General features: G+C 48.0%; 1 protein-coding gene across 1 annotated transcript; it reads right to left on the bottom strand.

The window, feature by feature from the left end:
* Positions 1–956: 956 nt before the first annotated feature.
* LOC142590134 (protein phosphatase 1 regulatory subunit 3C-like) lies at positions 957–18,701 on the bottom strand. The gene is made up of 3 exons (XM_075702019.1): positions 18,103–18,701; positions 11,434–11,687; positions 957–2,540 (listed from the first exon to the last, which is right to left on the bottom strand). The coding sequence occupies exons 1-3, from the start codon at positions 18,341–18,343 to the stop codon at positions 2,154–2,156; spliced, it is 882 nt and encodes a 293-aa protein (XP_075558134.1). The 5' UTR covers positions 18,344–18,701; the 3' UTR covers positions 957–2,153.
* Positions 18,702–19,364: the final 663 nt, after the last annotated feature.

Genomic DNA, 19,364 nt, shown 5'->3' with positions numbered 1-19,364 from the left:
CGCCGCGGCCGGGAATCGACGACGCGACCTGGAGCTTAGCATAACAACGCCATAGCCGCGAAGCCACCGCGGCGGGTCAGAAATAAAAGAAGAGAAAAATTTGTAAAACAGAGCGTCAGACAAATACAGCACAATGCACGTCACACTATATCTGATGTGAATGTAAGGTGACCCAACTATAACTTTCATTCCTCCGTAAGTGCGCACAGCCGTGCACGAAGAGATTTGAGAGCATTAGAAAAGAAAGAAAGAAAGAAAGAAAGAAAGAAAGAAAGAAAGAAAGAAAGAAAGAAAGAAAGAAAGAAAGAAAGAAAGAAAGAAAGAAAGAAAGAAAGAAAGAAAGAACGAACGAACGATCGCCACAACCTAACTGGGCGCAAGGCCTGAACTTGAAATACACACTACGCGTTCCCGAGCAATTGTCTACGCGCACTAACAAAGAGTGAACCGGAAGGAACTGAGCATGTTGACCACTGCTCAAACGAGCGCGTACTTTTTTTTTTCTCAAGTGGATGCACGTAATTTCAGAGCTATGGCTCAAGGTCCTCTCTTTCTGGTTCAGCGTCTCTCAGTCCTAGTAACAAAAAGAAGGCTTCAGCATTGCGGAAACATACAAGCGTAGACGTATAGAGGGATACTGCAGTACGTGTCTGACAACAGCCGCGCTAGCGGCAACATTTGTTGCGATACTGTGGTCGACGCTCTAGGAACACCTCTGGCATTGGCACGGCTCCTTTATTTAAAAAAAAGGAAAAAAAGAAAGTGCATGACAATGCCCTCGCTGTCACTGTCAGCGCATTTACGCCAGGGGACAAGTGGAACAGTGTCGGCCACTGGAATGAATGCTCTGTGGCGCTTTGCTTAAACGCAATGTCACAAAGTCCCGCCGCTAGCGATGGTGCTCGCATTTACGTCCTCCGGTATTCCAGTTTACGCATACGTCCCCCCCCCCCCCCCCCCCCCAGTACGCATTTTCCACGCTATAACTCAGCAGCTATCATGACCGCAGATCTTCCACCGAAGATTACCATCGCAGATAGCGTGTTAAAGTGCCATCAGCGCGAGCACGAGGTTGGAACAGGGAGAACTGAAATGGATGTCGAAGAGAGTGGACGCTTCGGCTGGTGGTGCCGCTGCGGCATACGCCGCCGAGCAGAAGTAAATGTAGCCACCATCATATCGCGTGTCAGTGATGCCTTTACACTAACACTATCTATTAGGGGGCTTTAGCGTGTCCGTATACATAGACGGTCGCAGTAGCGATGACACCCACATCTTGTGGTTGTTTGTTGAACTACAAAGTGGCAGAAGCGTTATTGCGTTTCCTGCTCTTGTAGTCCATGGATCACAAGGATGGCGGTTTGGGCGAGTTGATAGTTCATGTGACGTTTTCTAGACATTAGCGCAACTCCAAACTTGAGTTGCGCTAATGTCAAGAAAATGTCATAGTCGAAGGAAAAGCGTCACTATACATTCGCGATTACATTTCCGCCAGCGTTACTAGATTATTAACGTTGGTTTCCGCGGACACCTTTACACCAACAGCTAATTTGCAAATATCACGATATTGCAATGTTCGTTTCATGCGGTCTTGGTTGAACTCAACATTACAAAATGGCGCCACCAGCGCTGCTGTTGACGCATCCGATATTAAACTTAAATTGACTGGTTTAACGACCTGAATATGCACAGTAGGTTATGAGGGAGCCCATAGTGGAGGGCAGGAGGAGTTCTTTAACAAGCACCTATACATAAGTGCATTTCGCCCCCATCAAAGTGCGGCTGCCACGTCCCGAACCCGGGACCCCGTACGCAGCAGCAGAACTCCACCGCGGCGGGTCCTTTTCTGCAAATGGCAATACATACAGTCGAGTGCAGAAGTCTAGAAACTACGGCATATGGCAAAAAAAAATAAATAATGTCTGTTAGCACAGCCTGCAACGTGAAATTGTGTAAAAGCATGGCGCTGTTCAAGCAGGCGCACGTGGGCAGTACACTTGATTTGAGCCTTTCCGCCTAGGCTGCGAAGAAAAAAGAAATTTCGCGGCAACTCTGGTCCTTAAACGTTCGCACTCGACTGCACACACACAGACAAGGCTTGGCGTTTGCGCGCCCGGTTTACCAATACTTTCCGCGTGCGGCGGCGCACACAATCAGAGCCAGTGGAGCCAGCTTCCGCACGGCGCCTTGTAGTCGGCTGCGGCCCGCGGCGCGGCGGCGGTGGCCGGCCGACCGCCGCCGCAGCGCCGGAAGCGGTAGTTGGCGCCCCCGTTGTTGTCCCAGAAGCGGCGCCCGTCCTCGGTCTCGAAGCAGAGGGCCAGCTCACATCGCAGCGGCGCGTCGGCCACGCTGAGCGCGAACTCGAACTCGTCCACGCCGTCAGCCAGCGAGCCCGGCACGTACGAAGCCGGCCAGTCCACGTGCGACTGCCACTCGTTGGCTGTGTAGCGCACGAACACGTGCTTGTGGTACGTCAAGTTGGCCACGCTCACTGTGCCGTGCAGCGTCAGCTCGCGCACGGACAGCGCTCGCAGGCACACCTGCGACGCATCGAGTGACAGTTGTCAGCAGCGCCGTTTGGATGGCACCCAGGCTGTCGGGGCGTGCTGCATTTTTATACAGCCATAACGACGCCAATGCTTGCCGCCGTAACGGTCTTGCCGACATGCGCGCGTAAGAGAGAGAGAGAGAGAGTGAAACATCTTTATTAATAATATTGGAATGGCGAGAGCAGTGTGGGAGGAACCCTCAGTCCAGGGTCCCTAAGATGATTCCGGCGATGTTTCGAGCCCATTGTATCGCAGCTCGGAGGACCTCGGGAGGTCCGTCGCGGAGGGCATCGTCCCAGAGCTCTTTGTTGCGTAGGGGGTAAAGGAGAGTTGGCAAGGGAGGAAAGAGGTTTGCAGTGTACTCAATCGTGACGTGGAAGATTGTGGGCGAGCTGCCACAGCCAGGGCAACGATCTGCATAACAGTGTGGGTAGAATTTATTGAGAGAGACAAGATTTGGAAAAGTTGCGGTTTGTAACTGGCATAATGCCACTGCTTCCTCCCGCGAGAAGGACGGCGGTGCTGCGGCGTGGGTGCGACGAATGCATGTATAATGATGGAGTATGTCTTTATAACGGAGCAAGGGATCCCCCACTCTGAACTAGTCGCCTCACCACGCCGAGTCGCCCGGAGGGAAATTTCTCGGGCAACTGCATGTGCGCATTCATTATCCGGCAGCGAGGTATGACCAGGGGTCCAGAGTAAGTGGATGCGGGGAGGTGTGGTTGGTGTATTTTGCGGGATCTGTTTGAGCATTTGGTGCGCCGCTCTCGGGATGTCATGTCCTGATAGGAACGCCCAGCATGCCTGTTGCGAGTGCGTCAATATATACACTTCGTCAGGAACACGGATGGCGTATCGAATTGCAAAAGCAACACCAAGAATTTCTCCGTAAGCGGCATTTGTTCCGCGCCTTGCAGCAGAGTCTCTCAGGGATTCGGTGCCATCCAAAACTACCGAGGTATAGCCCTCTTGAGTGCGTGATGTGTCCGTGTATAAAGTATGTGTTTCCGGGACGTTTGCAAGCATGCGGCCAATGTATCGTACACGGGCTTTGCGCCGCCCTTTGTCATGCTCGGGGTGCATATTACGTGGCAATGGATGAATACTTAGTGCTTGGCGTATCGCTGACGACAAGTTCGTTGGAAGGGTTTCTGACTCAAGGGGTGGGACAGAGTATCCTAGCCGTGTGAGAAGATGGCGGCCAGTAGGAGTGAGTAGGAGGCGCTGGCGATGGCTGATCCAATGTGCCTCTAGCAGCTCGCCTAGTGTGTTATGTGTCCCTAAGTTAAGGAGGCGGCGTGTGGAAGTATAATTCGGGAGGCCATGGGCCAGCTTCGTCGCTTTGCGAATCATTGCGTCTATGCGAAGTTGTTGCGCTTGGGTCAACCACTGAAATGGGAGATGGTATGTAAGGCGGCTGATCACACATGCCTCCACCAAGCGCAGCAGGTAATCTTCTCGAAGGCCCGAGCGCCTGTTGGAGACCCTCCGGATCATGGCCAGAATTTGCTCAATCTGTCTGGTTAGAAGGGAAACAGTGTAGTTTGACCTGCCATCCGCTTGGACGTATAGGCCGAGGATACGAGCACGATTAACCTGTGGTATCGCTGTGCCATCCACGTGCACAGTGATAGGGGGAGTAGAGGAACGGCTCTGGGGGCGAATGATTATGAGCTCCGATTTTTCCGGAGCACATCTTAAGCCGCATTTTCTCGCGTACTCGGAAACTGTATCGACTGCTTGCTGCAGTCGGTCCTGGATGGCTCCGTCGGAACACCGTGTCGACCAGATGGTAATGTCGTCCGCATAAATAGCGTGGGCGACATCAGGGATCTGGTCGAGTAGCCGGGGGAGCCCTGCGAGCGCGATATTGAATAGAGTAGGGGAAAGAACTGAGCCCTGGGGTGTCCCACGTCCTACAAGGCGAATCGTATCGGATCGATGCGGTCCCATTCCTACGGTGGCTGTGCGATCTCGAAGAAATGCGCGGATATAGTTGTACATGCGAGTTTTACAGTGTGAAGCATTGCGAAGGATGAGGTCATGTTCAACGTTACCGAATGCCCCTTTTAGGTCTAAGGCGATGAGTGCTCTCGTTTGGGCGGACGACGGAGGTCCTATGATTTCTTCCCGCAATTGTAAAAGCACATCTTTGGCAGACAGATTAGCCCGATATCCGAATTGAGAGTTAGAAAAGAATTATTTTTCTTCGAGGAAGGGCTGCAGACGCCGCAAGAGTACTTGCTCCATGAGCTTACCAATGCAGGATGTTAGGGAGATGGGTCGTAAGTTTTCAACTTTAACAGGCTTGCCCGGTTTGGGGATCGGTGTGATGTCGGCGTGTCGCCGTGCTTGGGGAAGCATGCCCTTGCGCCAGCAATCATTGCAGATACGGGTGATGTGGTTAATATCCGGCGCGCGTAAGGAAATATCAGAAGCGGGCTTCTCCCCATAAAACGATCTCGTGTGGAGAAGCTAGATTTAAAGGCGTTATCCCCATTTGTGGATGCATGCACGCATGCGCAATGAAATCGCCAGAGCGGGCTTCTCCCCATAAAAAGTCTTAATGTGGAGAAGCTAGATTTAAAGACGTTATCCTCACTTGCGGAGGCGTGACTATAGAGTACGTTTCTGCGGTTAAAAAAGTTTAAACGCCCATTTTTGTTTCTTTTCTTATTCTGTCACGGTGCGATGGCAGTACTGGTAGTAATATCCATTACTGTATGCTTTTAACGGCTACAAGGAGCCGCAGCGGGGAGCTTTTGACCTGCTGGAGTTAACGCTAGCCGAAACATCAATACCAGGCTCATAAATTTTGCTCTCTAAAAATACGGCCACCGCAGTCGGGATTCTAACCTTCGACCACGTTTTTAGCTGCAAAACGCTATGACCGGTAAACCACTGCAGCGGGAGCGTATGCACACCCCTTGCCTTACCTGAACCTGTTTCAAACTGCGACAGAAACTTCCCGTATTATGTTTTCAATTACTACATTTTCTTTTAAAACCTTAACGTTCCCCGGATCCCGGTACTACTGTCTTTCATTTCGTGCGGAAGGTCCTTCTACTGAATCAAGCATCCCAAGCATCACCGACATTTTTACGAAAGTATTTTATGTCAATCATTTCGTCCGTAAGCGTAGGAATTTTAGCTCCAAACGCTTTCCGCCCCGCATGTATCGAAAGCTGGCGCTATTCCAAGGTTTTATTCCTCGGTAAATTTTTTTCGCAACTTGAAATATTCGCACAACAAATGACATGACGTATAGTGTAAATACGTATATGAAAATTGCATTTTCAGTACGCTTGTTCTTCTTGGCGACGCTATTTCCATTCGTATAATCCTCCAGAGAACTGCGCAAGCTACTAAAATTGCTTTATAGCTTTTTACGGCGAAACTGTATATAGCTACCCTCCGGCCGTGGTCGATGTCCGTCCGTCTACACGTCGCGTCGACACGAAAAAATTTTGTCTCCAGTTTAGCGCGAATGCTTTGTGGCTCTCAATATAATGTAGGTGTCTTGGGAAAAACCATACAGGAATTGGCCGCTAAGACCACTCTATCATTACGCCAAGTTTCTTTTACTTGTTGTAATTATTAGTTGACAGTTGTAAACGTTACAAAATTCCCCTCTGCTGTCAATACATTGGCTTCTACGGGAGGGAAACGGACAGCCCCGTGTTTGTAATAATAATAATAATAATAATAATAATAATAATAATAATAATAATAATAATAATAATAATAATAATAATAATAATAATAATAATAATAATAATAATAATAATAATAATAATAATAATAATAATAATATACATCGATCCGTCGATTCAGATTAAACACACCACAGCTTCGATGCTCGTCCTTCTTCAGATAAAGTGGAAGGGCTGATGCTTTTCTTTTTTTTTTCGTTTTTTGTTTCCTCTTTTGCCCAGTTCATTCACTAAATTATCTGCCGCTCTGTAAGTGCACACTTTTCTTCCGTTGAGGCACGGAGAGAAATTACGTAGAAGTCCTCAACGTTCAGGCCACAGAAACGTCGTCGCTCATTCACGCCACACCGTTTTCCATTAATGCAAGGAGGAAGAGAGCCAAGTTGCGCTCTCCTTTCCCATTCGTCGGCCCCGCGGGACCTGGCGCCACTCCGAGCGTGCCACTCGAGCACGCGCGCGTGGCGGCGCGCACGCACCTCCGGGCAGACCGCACCATTGACACTGGGCGGAAGCGGCCAAGTGCCTCCATTGCCTCGGCGCAATTTGCCGGCTCACCGCACGAGCACCTCGCATATCCGGGAGCCGTCTGCTTAACCAGGCCAGCCGCCAAACGGGGCCCACAACGCTACAGCAGACGCTTGTCTGGCGCAGTTCCAGACGAGCCACTTCCACGCCAGAGAGAAACAAGTCTCCGACTCGACAGCGAACAGCTGGTGCCGTGGCATCGGCACGTGGTGTTCTGTCATACTCTAAGGAGCTGGTTACTCGAGGAAAGGCGCCACAAATCTCTAGTTCGTGTCGCGACATTTCAGTGCATTCGCGATACAAGTTGTGTGGCTCCCCGAGTGCGCCCTGAATGAATCCGCCCTAACTCTTGTGTTCTATCTTATTTGCTATCCGTATAGGAGGAAGCAAACGACATTAAAACGCACAAGGTAAGAGAAGTGTGTTGCGCGGAAGGGCGCAAGAAACATAATAACCCGCCATGAGTAAGGAAATTAATAGAGTCAGATATTCACTCATTTATTTTTATCTCATTGTATAGTACGTAAATATTCTCTTTCTTCTCTCCCGGTCCATTTCAACCCCTTAACCCTACCCGCACTGCAGACCGGCGTTCAGATGTCAGCATATGTAGCTGGACAGTTAAAATGCAGTCAGCATGTCATTTCCTTACTTTCCTTCATTTTAAAGTAACATAAACAACCAATTAATACTACTACAGTGGCAAAATAAGTTATACTCCTACCATAAACAATCGAAACCAACATGCGTGGTTGCTTAATGACTACGGTGTTGCGCTGCACGCTAAGCACGAGGTCGCGGGATCAAACCCCGGTCACGGCGGCCGCATTTCGATGGGAGCGAAATGCAAAGAACTTAGACTTAGGTGCACGTTAAGGAACCCAAGCCAGTAAAATTAATTCGGAGTCCCCACACTACAGCGTGATAAGCCATGCACGGGGGAAGCCACCTGCATCTTCTAAGGGCTCTCGTTGTTGGGTAGCGTAATAAAAGAAAGACTTTTTTGTCACCGTCGCCGAGTTCGCAGCCCCTACCTTTGCGAAAGCACAGGCCGCGAAGTGTCTCAGTTGTATTGCTTTTTTTACGCATTCTGGTGTTCCGCTGTTTCTGCTATCTGGTGTTCGAGTACCAGCACACTTATGTAATCTACTACTCCCTTTATACCGGGAGTTTCCTATAGATAAAGACAAGCAAACATTTGGAGAAGCATGTATCCTGTTAAACGCCGTCGCCGTCGCTTGTTTTGTTTCCGCGTTTCCGCGATGGTTCTCATTCGAAATGCTTCCGCGCATAGGGATGGGGGGGGGGGGGGGGAGGGCGTTGTGGGCCGACCAGCTTTCGGAACCCCGTGTGTGTATATATATATATATATATATATATATATATATATATATATATATATATATATATATATATATATATATATATATATATATATATATATATATATATATATATGTAACCTTTACTAACCGTTGCACTTAAGAAACTTTGTGCGACCTCGAATAATGGTTCACTGAAGTGACGGCCTTATATCAGTATTTACGAGACCTCATTGTAGGACACGGTTCAATTTCACAGCCTGAGTCATATCGCAATACCAAGAATCTGGCGTGTCTCGCTGGTGTAATCTTTCTTCGTGTAACTGTCGTATACTTCGCTATCACGCATAGCGCTTCGCCTTTCCGGAGAAACTGCAGTCTCTCTCTCTCTCTCTCTCTGAGTCCGAGTATAAGCGCTGCTGTGCATGACTACTGTTAATTCTGATTTCGAGTGAATCCGGCTTGGCCTCATTTCGGTCACCGAGTGAATTATATAGGGGGTCCCAACTATCACGCACCGAGACTTAAAAAACAATTGCATTACTCGAAAAAAACCTAGTGCGTATTGTTTCTAGTGCAGTGGAGTAGCCACCAGTATTTTTTTTTCGTTACTGATATTTAATTAGGTAATTATAATTTATTATCTAGCTCGAGAGGTACTGTCCTAATTATGAAAGTGTCAATGGGACATTTGTATAGGCACTCCCAAATGACATGTATAACTGCGGCATTTTCAGCGACTTACTAATAGCGTACTAATTTTTTCTGACTGGTAAAGAAACCCCACGAAATATGAAAAATACCATGTGACTGTGCTCCCACCCGCATCATAAAGCAAATAAGCTGATTGAAAGTAACTGCAAACCCGAAGAGACAAAGCATCACCTTCATAATGGTACGGAAGGAGCACCAACAGCAGGTTTCGCGCCTTCGCCGCTATTCCTTCCTCTCATTTCTACGTCACACTTATTATCCGTCTCTCAAGGCCGACTGATCAAATTGATAACAAAAGCCCCCTTGATAACGCGAAACGTTTCGAGAGAGTGCGCGCGCAGCTATATTTCGCGCCAGAAACTTGCTTCGGAACAAAGCCAAATTAAAGTGACGGTTTTATTTTTCATGAGAGTGTATACGTGCAGCAAAAACAGCTTCACAGTGCAAAAAAAAAAAAAGCGAAATAAACAGACCGAGAAGTGACCCACGTGTATAGAAAAGGCAAAATCAACGTGTTTTAAAAAAAAGTAAATGTATCGCAATTGTCTGCACAAAAAATGAGATTTTAGTGTGCCCTTTATTATCTATGAATTCGTAAGCTCTGTTGAGCACCAGCTGCTGCCTAGATGACGTGTTCGAATAGGTCTCCTTCTGCAGCTATGCAGTACTGAGTCCGCTTTATCACATCATCAGTGGCTTTCCTGATGACCGACTCTGGAATTATACGGCAGACATGCGTTATCCTTGCCTTGAACTAATCCGACGTCCGTCTCGATCATGTAAGCACGACCTTTCCCATAACCTCAAAGAAAGAAATCGAGTGCAGAGAGGTCAGGTAACCTGACGAGCCAATTTACAGGCCCGTGCCTTCCAATCTATTGCGCATGAAAAGTCGCACCCAGTCAGTTTCGTGCTCGGCTGCTGCTGTGTGCTGGCGCTCCGTCTTGCTGATACCACAGAAGTGGAAGACGTAACCGCTGAGAAACTCATCCACCACTCCTTCAAAGATATCGTCCACGTAACGCTGTCCAGTCAGTGTGTGATGGAAGAAGATGGTACCGATTATAGCACCGCCGTAAATTCTGCACCCAACACTGAACGACCCCTGGTACTGGTGCTGAGTGCGCTTTACATAGTGCGGATTCGAGCCACTCCAATAGTGTGCATTATGCAAATTTACCTGGGCATTTCTGCAAAAATTGGCTTCATTTGTGCACATGATGTTGTTAAAAAAGTCCGGTGACTAATCGGCTTTCAAGAGGAGCCTGTTCAAGACTTCTAGGCGATTATGCAGGTCCCTATCTTCCAAGCATTGGTGCACCGTAAGATGGTATATGGGTGAAATCCCGAGTCACTTAGAATTCTTCAGACTAATGACTTGGAAATTTGTGCTTGGGCGGCCACGTCCCGCACGCTAGCATGATGGTTTGAGGCCATAGATGCTAGAACATCCGTGCGTAGGCTAGGACTCAAAAGATGGAGTCCTCCGCCTCTGTTTCTGGAAGCTTCCGGTTTGTTTCGGGTCTTCATAATTTCGGATGATAGTCGATGCGTTTGGTCTACCGCCACACTTCCATGACTGATATATATTTGCAGCTCCCAAGGCAAGGATCGTGTTATCCTTCTGTTAATTAGAGAAAGACATGGCGATTGGGACGAAACAAAACGCACCTTTATACCTTTGCAATGACGTTGTCAATTCGGTTTTGAGGTGATAGGTTTTGCGGAAAAAAAAAAAAAAACATCCGCTCACTTTATCTACGCTAAGACAATCGCTATCGCAGCTTGTTTCCAACTAACACCAAACGCGACGTGTTGGTTTGGGATGGGCGCGGCAGATGAGGCACGAGCTGGATCACGAAGTGTTCCTTTATTTTTTTCTAGCTAGCTCAGAGTGAGCCTGTTCGAGGGCGCTGCTTTATGATGCGGGTGGGAGCGCAGTCGCGCGGTATTTTCCATATCTGGCGGGGTTTATTTATCAGTCGGAAAAAATTATTACACAATTAGTACGTCGCTGAAAATGCCGCAGTTAGATGTCCCTTGGCTGTGCCTAATTGACACTTTGATAATTAGGATATTACGTTTCGAGTTAGATAATTAATTACCTAATTAAATCTGAGTAACTAAAATATTATTGCCGGCTACTCCGCTGTAGTGGAAACAATACGCACTGGGTTTTCTTCGAGTAACGGAATTGCTATTTTTTGAAGCCTTGGTGCACGATAGTTAATTGGGACAGGCTGTATACATTTATGACCTCTGCATGCAAGTGAAAATGTTTTCATCCCTCTCTAATAAATGTTGTAAATTATTAGAAGTTTTTTTTTTCACGAGAGGTTAGCATTACTTACTGGAAAGAGAAGCAATACTGGGACACACGTCAATATTCACGTGCATTTCACACGCCGTTGATAAAAGACGGCCGAAGGAGTCACTGAAGTCTGCAGGTTTCTTTTCTTCGGGGTCAAAAAAGAAGCAATTTGAAGAGAGGTGAAGCAACATATTCTCTAAGCATAGGCTACCCACACCTTCAGAAGTGATTTTGGCCAGCGTCTTCGCTGTTGTTGCTGCGTAAAGTACGCCCACCCGCCCCGCACCGGCACGCACCTTGTCCCGGCGAACGCGCCGCCGCAGCTCGTCCCCGCTGGCCAGCGAGAATTCGGCTTCGAGGGCGGCCGCCGCGGCGCCCGGCGGCGCGGCCGGCGTCCGGACGCGGTGCACGAGGCGGCGCACGTGCTCCAGCTCCAGGCCCAGCGCGTCGGCGAACGTGACCAGGCGGCCCCGGCGACGGCGCGCCGGCCACGCAGGGCTCGTCTTCGGAGCGTCCCGGCGCAGGATGCCGCGCAGCGCGCCGCCCACCGCTGCGCGCGAGAGGCCCCCGGCAAGGAGCATTATGAAACATCGTTCCAGCGCACAACACGGACGAGCAGAGGGGGACAACACTCGAAAATGTCCACTTGCAAATAACTGTGCGAATGACACCATTTACGAGATGTGTGCCTTCAAACTTGCGGCAAAATATGCACTGCCGTTCCACTTACTTTCTTCCCGAAACGTCGTTTTACGCATTGAAGCGCGAAAGCAACCGGAACGCCAATGCATTACTCCCAAATGTTCGGGAAATAATATCTCGAAACTGGTGCCATCCTGAGAACTCGTTCCAAGTGGATCTGCTTCGCGAAATCCCCGGCTAGAATTTGTAAATTGCAATATGCCGTAAGGTAATTAGTTAGAAACTTTATCGCTTAATTTCTGTTAATTAGTCGATTATGCATTTCAATTTCTGTGATAGTGACGTCCGCCTCGTCGAGTAGACCAGCTCGTGGACTAGAATTGCGCTATCTGCCACAAGCAATTTTTAAACATTTTGGAATGTGTTCGGCGAAACCCCTGGTATCGTGCTTTCCGAGGGTCTCCGAGGGCGGCGGAATTCCGATGAGGGCGGAATGCAAAAACGTTAGCCCGTCCAGATACGGGCGCATGTTAATGAACAGATTTGCAAAAATATTCTGCGCATGTGCGAGAAAGGCATTTCGAGCGCATGTGCGAGAAAGGCATTTCGAGCACAGACTAGAACGAAGCATTGTTAGTGTGGTAAACGCTGCGCTCGGAAGACGAGGACAGAGTGAGGCACAGAAGGAAACGTGCGAAAGCAACTGACGTTTATTAAAAATTGGAGGACGCTTAAGCTTCGCCTTCAAGAGTGGAACGCGACAGCGTTCCCGTCGACCCGCCAAGGGGCGTAAGACAATGGGCTACGGCGCAGCGACTACGCGCCCCGCATCGGACGCGGTGAGCGTCGAGCAACGCAGCGTTCGGCGAGACAACGAAATGTGCGCCTGAGCAAGCGACGCACGCCTGAGCCTTAGAAACAGCTCGTTTCTAAGGCAACACCGCGTTCACTAGAGGCGCTTTTGTACCGCTTTGAAGCATCGAACTCGTGGCTCAGTGGTAACGTCTCCGTCTCACACTCCGGAGACCCTGGTTCGATTCCAATCTTGCAAGTTGTTAAAAATTCATGAAGTACCTGCTGAGATTTATCGCTCACGGCCAACGCCGCCGACGCCGACGACACCGGCTTTTCTGCGACACGAGCTCCTCAACGCTGTCGCGTTAAAAATGCCACGTGTGCATACTATGTATATCATCTTACAGCCACGCACGGCGGCCGCATTTCGATGGGGGCGAAATGCGAAAACACCCGTGTACTTAGATTTAGGTGCACGTTACAGAACCCCAGGTGGTCCAAATTATTCCGGAGTCCCCCCCACTACGGCGTGCCTCATAATCAGGAAGTGGTATTGGCAAGTAAAACCCCATAATCTCATCTCTTACCGCCACGTAACGCGCCCTATCTGTCTCACTACTTAGTTTAAGAAGCAAGTTTCTTTTTCCAACATCAGATGTCATGATGTACCCGCACATTTGGAACCTTCCCTGATTGCGGCTTTTGCCTCCATAATTTCACGCGTACATTGATTTTTCTTAGAGCTGCATGATTAGATTTCTGAATTGTAGAAAGGTCTTTGACTATGTATCCCATGCATTCATTTTATTAAAGCTATCAAATCTTAACATGCTTGCGAACGTATGCTTGCGCGGTTCGAAGCCTATCTCACTAAACGAAAGCTGTGCGTCGTTCTAAATGGTGCGTTTTCATCGATATGAGTATAAAAGTTTTATCTAGGATACCACAAGGTTCTGTCCTGGGCCCCACTTCCTTTCTCGCTTTATATAAACGACCTTGTTGCCCATATTTCCAGGCACGTCTGGTTATACGCTGACGATTACTGCATTTATCGGGAAATTAGGTGTACGAGTTACCAAGAGATGTCAACGCAGTATTTTCGTGGTCTGTGACGTGGAACGTGAAGTTTAACTTCTCCAAATGCAACATCATTACGTACACTAATAAAAAAATTAAAATGAAATTACGCGGTTTTACGTGCCAGAACCACTTTCTGATTATGAGGCATAGTGGAGGACTCCGGAAATTTCGACCTCCTGGGGTTCTTTAACGTGCACCTAATAAAAACAACTTTTGCTTATTGACTGTTACATTGATGGTTTTGTTATGTCTGTTTTAACTGAATACAAACATTTAGTAGTAGTTCTCGCTAACACTTTGTCTTGGAATGCCCATGTTGCGCAGTTGATAGCGAAAACTAGTTGAGTACTAAACTTTCTGCGAAGAAACATCTGGAATGCGCCTATGGTACTGACGGAAACAGCTTGGGACCCTGGCACTACAAAATATGAATCTGAACGCACCCAGAAACGTGCAAGCCCATTTTGTGTACATGCAACGATTACGACTTCACGAAAAAATCTAGTGTTCTTGTCAGAGAGCTGCGAAGGCCTTTACTAGTAATAAGAGAGGCGTAGATACCGCAAGGTGTGCCTCTTCTTCAACATCTTTCATAAAGTAAACAGGGATCAACAAAAATATTTATGTAAAAAAAACAAGCTACATTTCCGCTCGTACTGACCAAAGCGTGAAAGTTAAAAAATACAACTTCCGTACCAATGCTATTAAACGCAATTTTTTTAGGGCGCAGCACAGGCGCCCGTTCCTGCGGCAAGCGTCGGCGTCGCACCTCGTAACCGAGCGAACGAGCACAGCGAAGAATGAAAGACCGAACGCAGATGAAACACGGCGACAGCGATGAGAGCGTGAGGCGGAACGCGGAGGAGAAGGGTATGGCGAAAGCACAAGACGCGCTTTGCGATAACGATAGCTACGAGATGGCGCCGATGACACTACCGATACCATATATGGAAACAAAGCGCTGCTGCATGAGCGGAAGTCTGCGGCGGCGGCGGCTGTGAGTCGCGCCGACGCGTCACCCACGCGCTACCTCTCGCGATCTCCCGATAGCGAGGCAGTCGCACGGACCACACTTCGCTCCAACGTGCCGCACGAGACAGATTGTCCGCGCCAGCCAATATATCGCGAAATGAAAACACGTGTACAGCTGCGCACAAATTTCGCATCAGGGAGTATAGCAATCGTCGGTGATTTTTTTTACAAACGCAATAGACGAGCGGAACCGCTTGCCGCAGGACATTGTTACCGCATCACATCAGCTGTTCTCCGGACTACTGCAGTAGTCCATATTCTATCACTTATAAGATTGTTCTCTTTACAGACCTTGTTTATGACTATTTTGTTTTGCGCTAATCTGACTACTTTTGTCTTTGTGCTTTGTTATTTCTCTTTGTTGTTATGAATTACGCCCTATACGCGCGAAGTTGATGAATCTGATGCCTTTGTATCTCTCTGTATGACCGATGACCGCTAGAGGCAGAAATGCATTCTGTGGACGAAACGTGCAAAGAGAATAGTTTGGCTCTTTCGCCCGTTTTTGTGGTGGTCGGACTTTCGTCGCTGATACAAAGGCGCCAATGCAAAGGGCGCGTGTTCTCGCGCGCCCACCAACAGAGCTTTAGCGCGTCTGAATGCTTAGATGACGTGATGGCGCTCTCGACAGCTCGCTCCTTCTCCCGCCACCCTCTCCCCCTGCGGTGACCGCGAGACAAGGCCTCCGATGGCCGGAGAGGAGGATCCTTCCACGCCGGCGCCGCTGTTTCAGACAACACACGTATGACGAATTTAGTTGTACCAGTTGGTTTTATTGCGATAGCAATTATATGGACGCTCCAAGCGCACTTCTGCCGTCGACGTCGCCGAAATGTTACATAAAGAGGGACGTTACATAACGGTACACAAGAGGGAGTAAATACATTTCGCCGTGCGTCCAGCATGCAGCAAAGTACGCGAAAAAAATAAAGGAAGTGACCAGAAAGGCCCATTGTTATAGCCTCCTGCTCAAAAGCTAAGTTTATCATAGTGTGTGTGGGGGGGGGGGAGGGGGGGGGGGCAGGTTTATGCATATAATTTATTTCACTTTTTTCTGTTAACAAAGCTACGTAAGTCAGGTGCTAATACACGAAAGCATAGAAAATTTTATCTGAAGCAGCAGAACCTTGATGTGGGCGAGTTGGTTTAACACAATTGAAAAATGATCGCCACAAAGACGCGGACTAAAAGAACAACATGTACGACGGCCAGGCGACTGTCCGTCGTACATGCTCTTCTTTTAGTCCGCGTCTTTGTAGCGCTCCTGTCCGTCGTACATGTTGTTCTTTTAGTACGCGTCTTTGTGGCGATCATTTCTTTTCTTCAAGAAAATTTTGTTTTTCCAACACTCAAAATCGTAACATCACACAATACCGTAAGCCCCATTTTTCTCCCTTGCCTCGGTTAAGATTTTTTTCATGCTGAAACAAAGGCGTGCGCTAAAAAGTTAAGCTAGATTCATAAAGAGAAAAAAAATTGAGACACCCACCCAGTCGTAGCAATTGCTACAAAAGAAACCCATACGGGTTCCTAGGAAGAAAAGCCTTGCAGTTGAAGAAAGAGTTGTCTATAAATTCGACTTCGCCCTGCCATCTGCTAGCTGTCTGGTTAGCTCAAACAGTAGAGCCATGGTAGAGCGGCTGCCCCGGAAAAGCGGTGGTCCCGGGTTCGAGTTCCGGTCCAGGACGATTTTTTTACAACAGAGGAAGTTGTATGTGACTAACCTTCCGTAGTTTTTTCGGTGTCCGGCAACAGAAACGGACTTAGCGATTTCAAACAAGCCCATACACAATGAGTTTCATTCTTTGCTTTGTGTGTGATCACCTACGGGTGCAGTGCGGCGGCGCAGATGTTAAAATGCGGAACAGATTAGAACGCTCGCCGTGAACAATAGGGTGACGTCAAGGTTATCGCAGTATATAAGCAGGAGAGGTATCAGCGCTAAAAACAGCTGCGTTATCGATGGGGCGGACACGTATAGTTCGTACACCCGAAGAACACCATGCGTACGAGGAGCGCCGTTCGCATATTGCGAAGCATTCCGGGTATGCGAACAAACTGCCCATTTGTTCCGAATGCCTCATTTGAATTTTTAATAAACAGCGCATCATAACGTGCAATGCTATGGCGGAAACTTGCTAACCCTGTGAATGCTAGGATACCAATGGCGAGATACGACTGCTCTTTATTTTTTTAATCGATGCTTCGCCTGAAAGGCGAAGCATCAATTGCGATAGCAAATTATAGACTGCTGTACTAAGTAAGGATATATATTTTTATCAGTCGTATTGTAAACATTCGCTAACTAAATTAACAAAACGTTGCTCGCACCCACACACAGCATAGGGCGCGCGGCCGCCATGTTATCGCACTTCCGACTTTATATGGAACATCACGGTGACAGACGGCGTAAATGCGTTTTAAGTGTCCATATAATTGCTATCGCGATAAATTTAAACTATTTCGAACCGTATTCGATATTCGTTTCTGGCACTATTCTCTGTTGGTATTCGATTCGGTCCTCATCACTTCCTAATCATATTTAAGAGCAGCACTGCGGCGGTGCGCAAGTTTGGGCGCTCTGTCGGATTTTTTAATATTTCGCGGAATTTCTTTCAAACATCACTTAAAAACGAGAAAAAAAAAGAAAGACAATGAAAACTTGGTGTATGAACAGCTAAGACACACACGGCACATAGTGAGTGAAATAAATGGTGGGTAAGTCATTGAAGCTAATTATGTGTGTTTGCGCATACAAGTATGAGCTTCTAGAATTGAGTGTAGAACATTTGATGGGGGGACCATCCCTGTGTTTCATTTGACTATGCGCTACTGGTTGTCAACAAAAATGTAGACTATTAGTTCCTAGCTTCTTTGGAATTTGCGCTGGGGTTGCGCACTGTACTTGGAAGGAGAAACACCGGTGCTTCAGTTTTCAGGGCTTCAACATGTAAGTGTTCTGTGGAGCTAAGAGCAGGTTGCATCGGCGGATCCGGCTTCACCCGGAAAATCAACCCTGGGTGTTCTGACGACTTGGGATACTTTCATATGAATAAAATATTCACGCAAAAGCATGCCATTTCGTCCAATAAGCGATAACACCTGGCTTTCACCACGGCTGGGCCAGTAGAACCAGAGAATATGTGTGATTTGCGGCCAGAGCGGTGGCCATGCATGCACCTACAGCTAATCGCGCACACGCCAAGAAGGGAAATAGTGGTGTCGGGCACGCCACAAGCTTCAAAAGGCCCGGCTGTGGGGGCGTAGCAGAGAGGATATACGAACAGATATCGGCTATATTTATTCTAGGAAAGGGTTCCGCGCAGGTTTCCGATCTCGCTTCCATGAGAACTGCGGATATGCGCGCAAAGGCTCAACTATAAAGTTGGGAAAGATGAAGTTCGGCATTTTCTTACCGGCGGGAATGGGTTTCATGCTCAGCACATCGTCATCGCCGGAGTCCAATGACTCTCGTCTGAGAAAACCCGCTAGAAGCTTCATCTTGTGTTCCCAATGCTGCTCTTCAACCTCAGCGCACATGTGACACGACGAAAGGTTTCTGGGCAGGTAGAGGTAAATACTGTCCGCGTCGGCAGCATTAAGGACATTCGCGAACTCGCGTAGCTCGCCTGAAGGCGAAGCACACGTCTTCGACATAGCCGCGACACTGCTTCCGGCACTCCCAGATCTGAAGGCCGTAAAGGTGCACAGCACTTTCCCTCATTGCTCGTGCCGCCGGGATGCCGCAACATCCAACCGGATAAGCGAGTTCATGGCCCTTCTGTCAGGGTGACACTGACGCGACTGACGACGTCAGTTGACGCCGCAGCTCGTTTGTCTAGAGAGCTTATCTTCGAGAGGAGTTCTCGTTATATATAGGTGACCTCGAGTGCAGCGCTCAAGCTGTGCCACAGCACAAAATAAAGAACCACTACAGGCCAGGCTGCGGCTGTGCCTTCACTTCGCCCCCATGACTTCCATCCACCTGACATCATGTATGGATTGGTACGGAATGGTACGACTAATGATGAAAAAAAAATGGTATAGGGCAAAGTTATAATTACAAAATTTAACTCCAGTAACTTGCTTTAAACTAGAGTACAATAACGTCAATAATGTCAGACTACCTGTACAGAATGAGGTTTTTTGGTTACGCTACTGTGCTGCCTCGGCGGCTTAATCCGGCGGCAGTTTCAAACGTGTTTCGAACTACACACGGAAGCCAGGGTAATAGATCTAGAATACGACAAAAGTGACTTTCTTGCACTTTCCTGAAAAATAACTTTCATTGCTACTATCTCCCCTAAGCTTGTGTAAGATTTCCAAATGGAAACAAACTCCGTCACTTCAACAAAGTGAGGAAAAACGATATCATTGTCTTAAAAATCCATGTGAGGGCATGCTAATTTATTTCCCCATTGTCGACAGTCGCTTTGAAGCATTGGTTCTTGTCCATACTATGTTCAGTATTCCTGACGCATGGTTCAGATCTGCCGTCTACAGTGTGAACGTTCCATAAGGGTGGTAGTGAATGAAGTCGCTAAATGAGTGGTTTACGGCCTCATTGCACGCCCGCGAGATGGCGTTCGTTTTACAGCCAAAGTAATATCGCTGCGCTGTCAGTAGCCATTCACTGATAACCTTTCTCCGCAGCGTAACCCTCGAGTGCTCTGTGCAG

Source organism: Dermacentor variabilis, chromosome 1 (genome assembly GCF_050947875.1).
Source record: "Dermacentor variabilis isolate Ectoservices chromosome 1, ASM5094787v1, whole genome shotgun sequence".
Lineage (NCBI taxonomy): Eukaryota > Metazoa > Arthropoda > Arachnida > Ixodida > Ixodidae > Dermacentor > Dermacentor variabilis.
The sequence above is the reverse complement of the archived record's forward strand: the minus strand, read 5'-3'. Positions and strand labels throughout refer to the sequence as shown.

Coding starts and splice junctions, on each gene's coding strand:
- LOC142590134 (XM_075702019.1), bottom strand. CDS start 18,343: ATGTCGAAGACGTGTGCTTCGCCTTCAGGCGAGCTACGCGAGTTCGCG. Junction 11,688..18,102: donor CATGAAACCCATTCCCGCCG/GTAAGAAAATGC, acceptor TCTCGCGCGCAG/CGGTGGGCGGCGCGCTGCGC. Junction 2,541..11,433: donor GGCGCGTTCGCCGGGACAAG/GTGCGTGCCGGT, acceptor GATGCGTCGCAG/GTGTGCCTGCGAGCGCTGTC.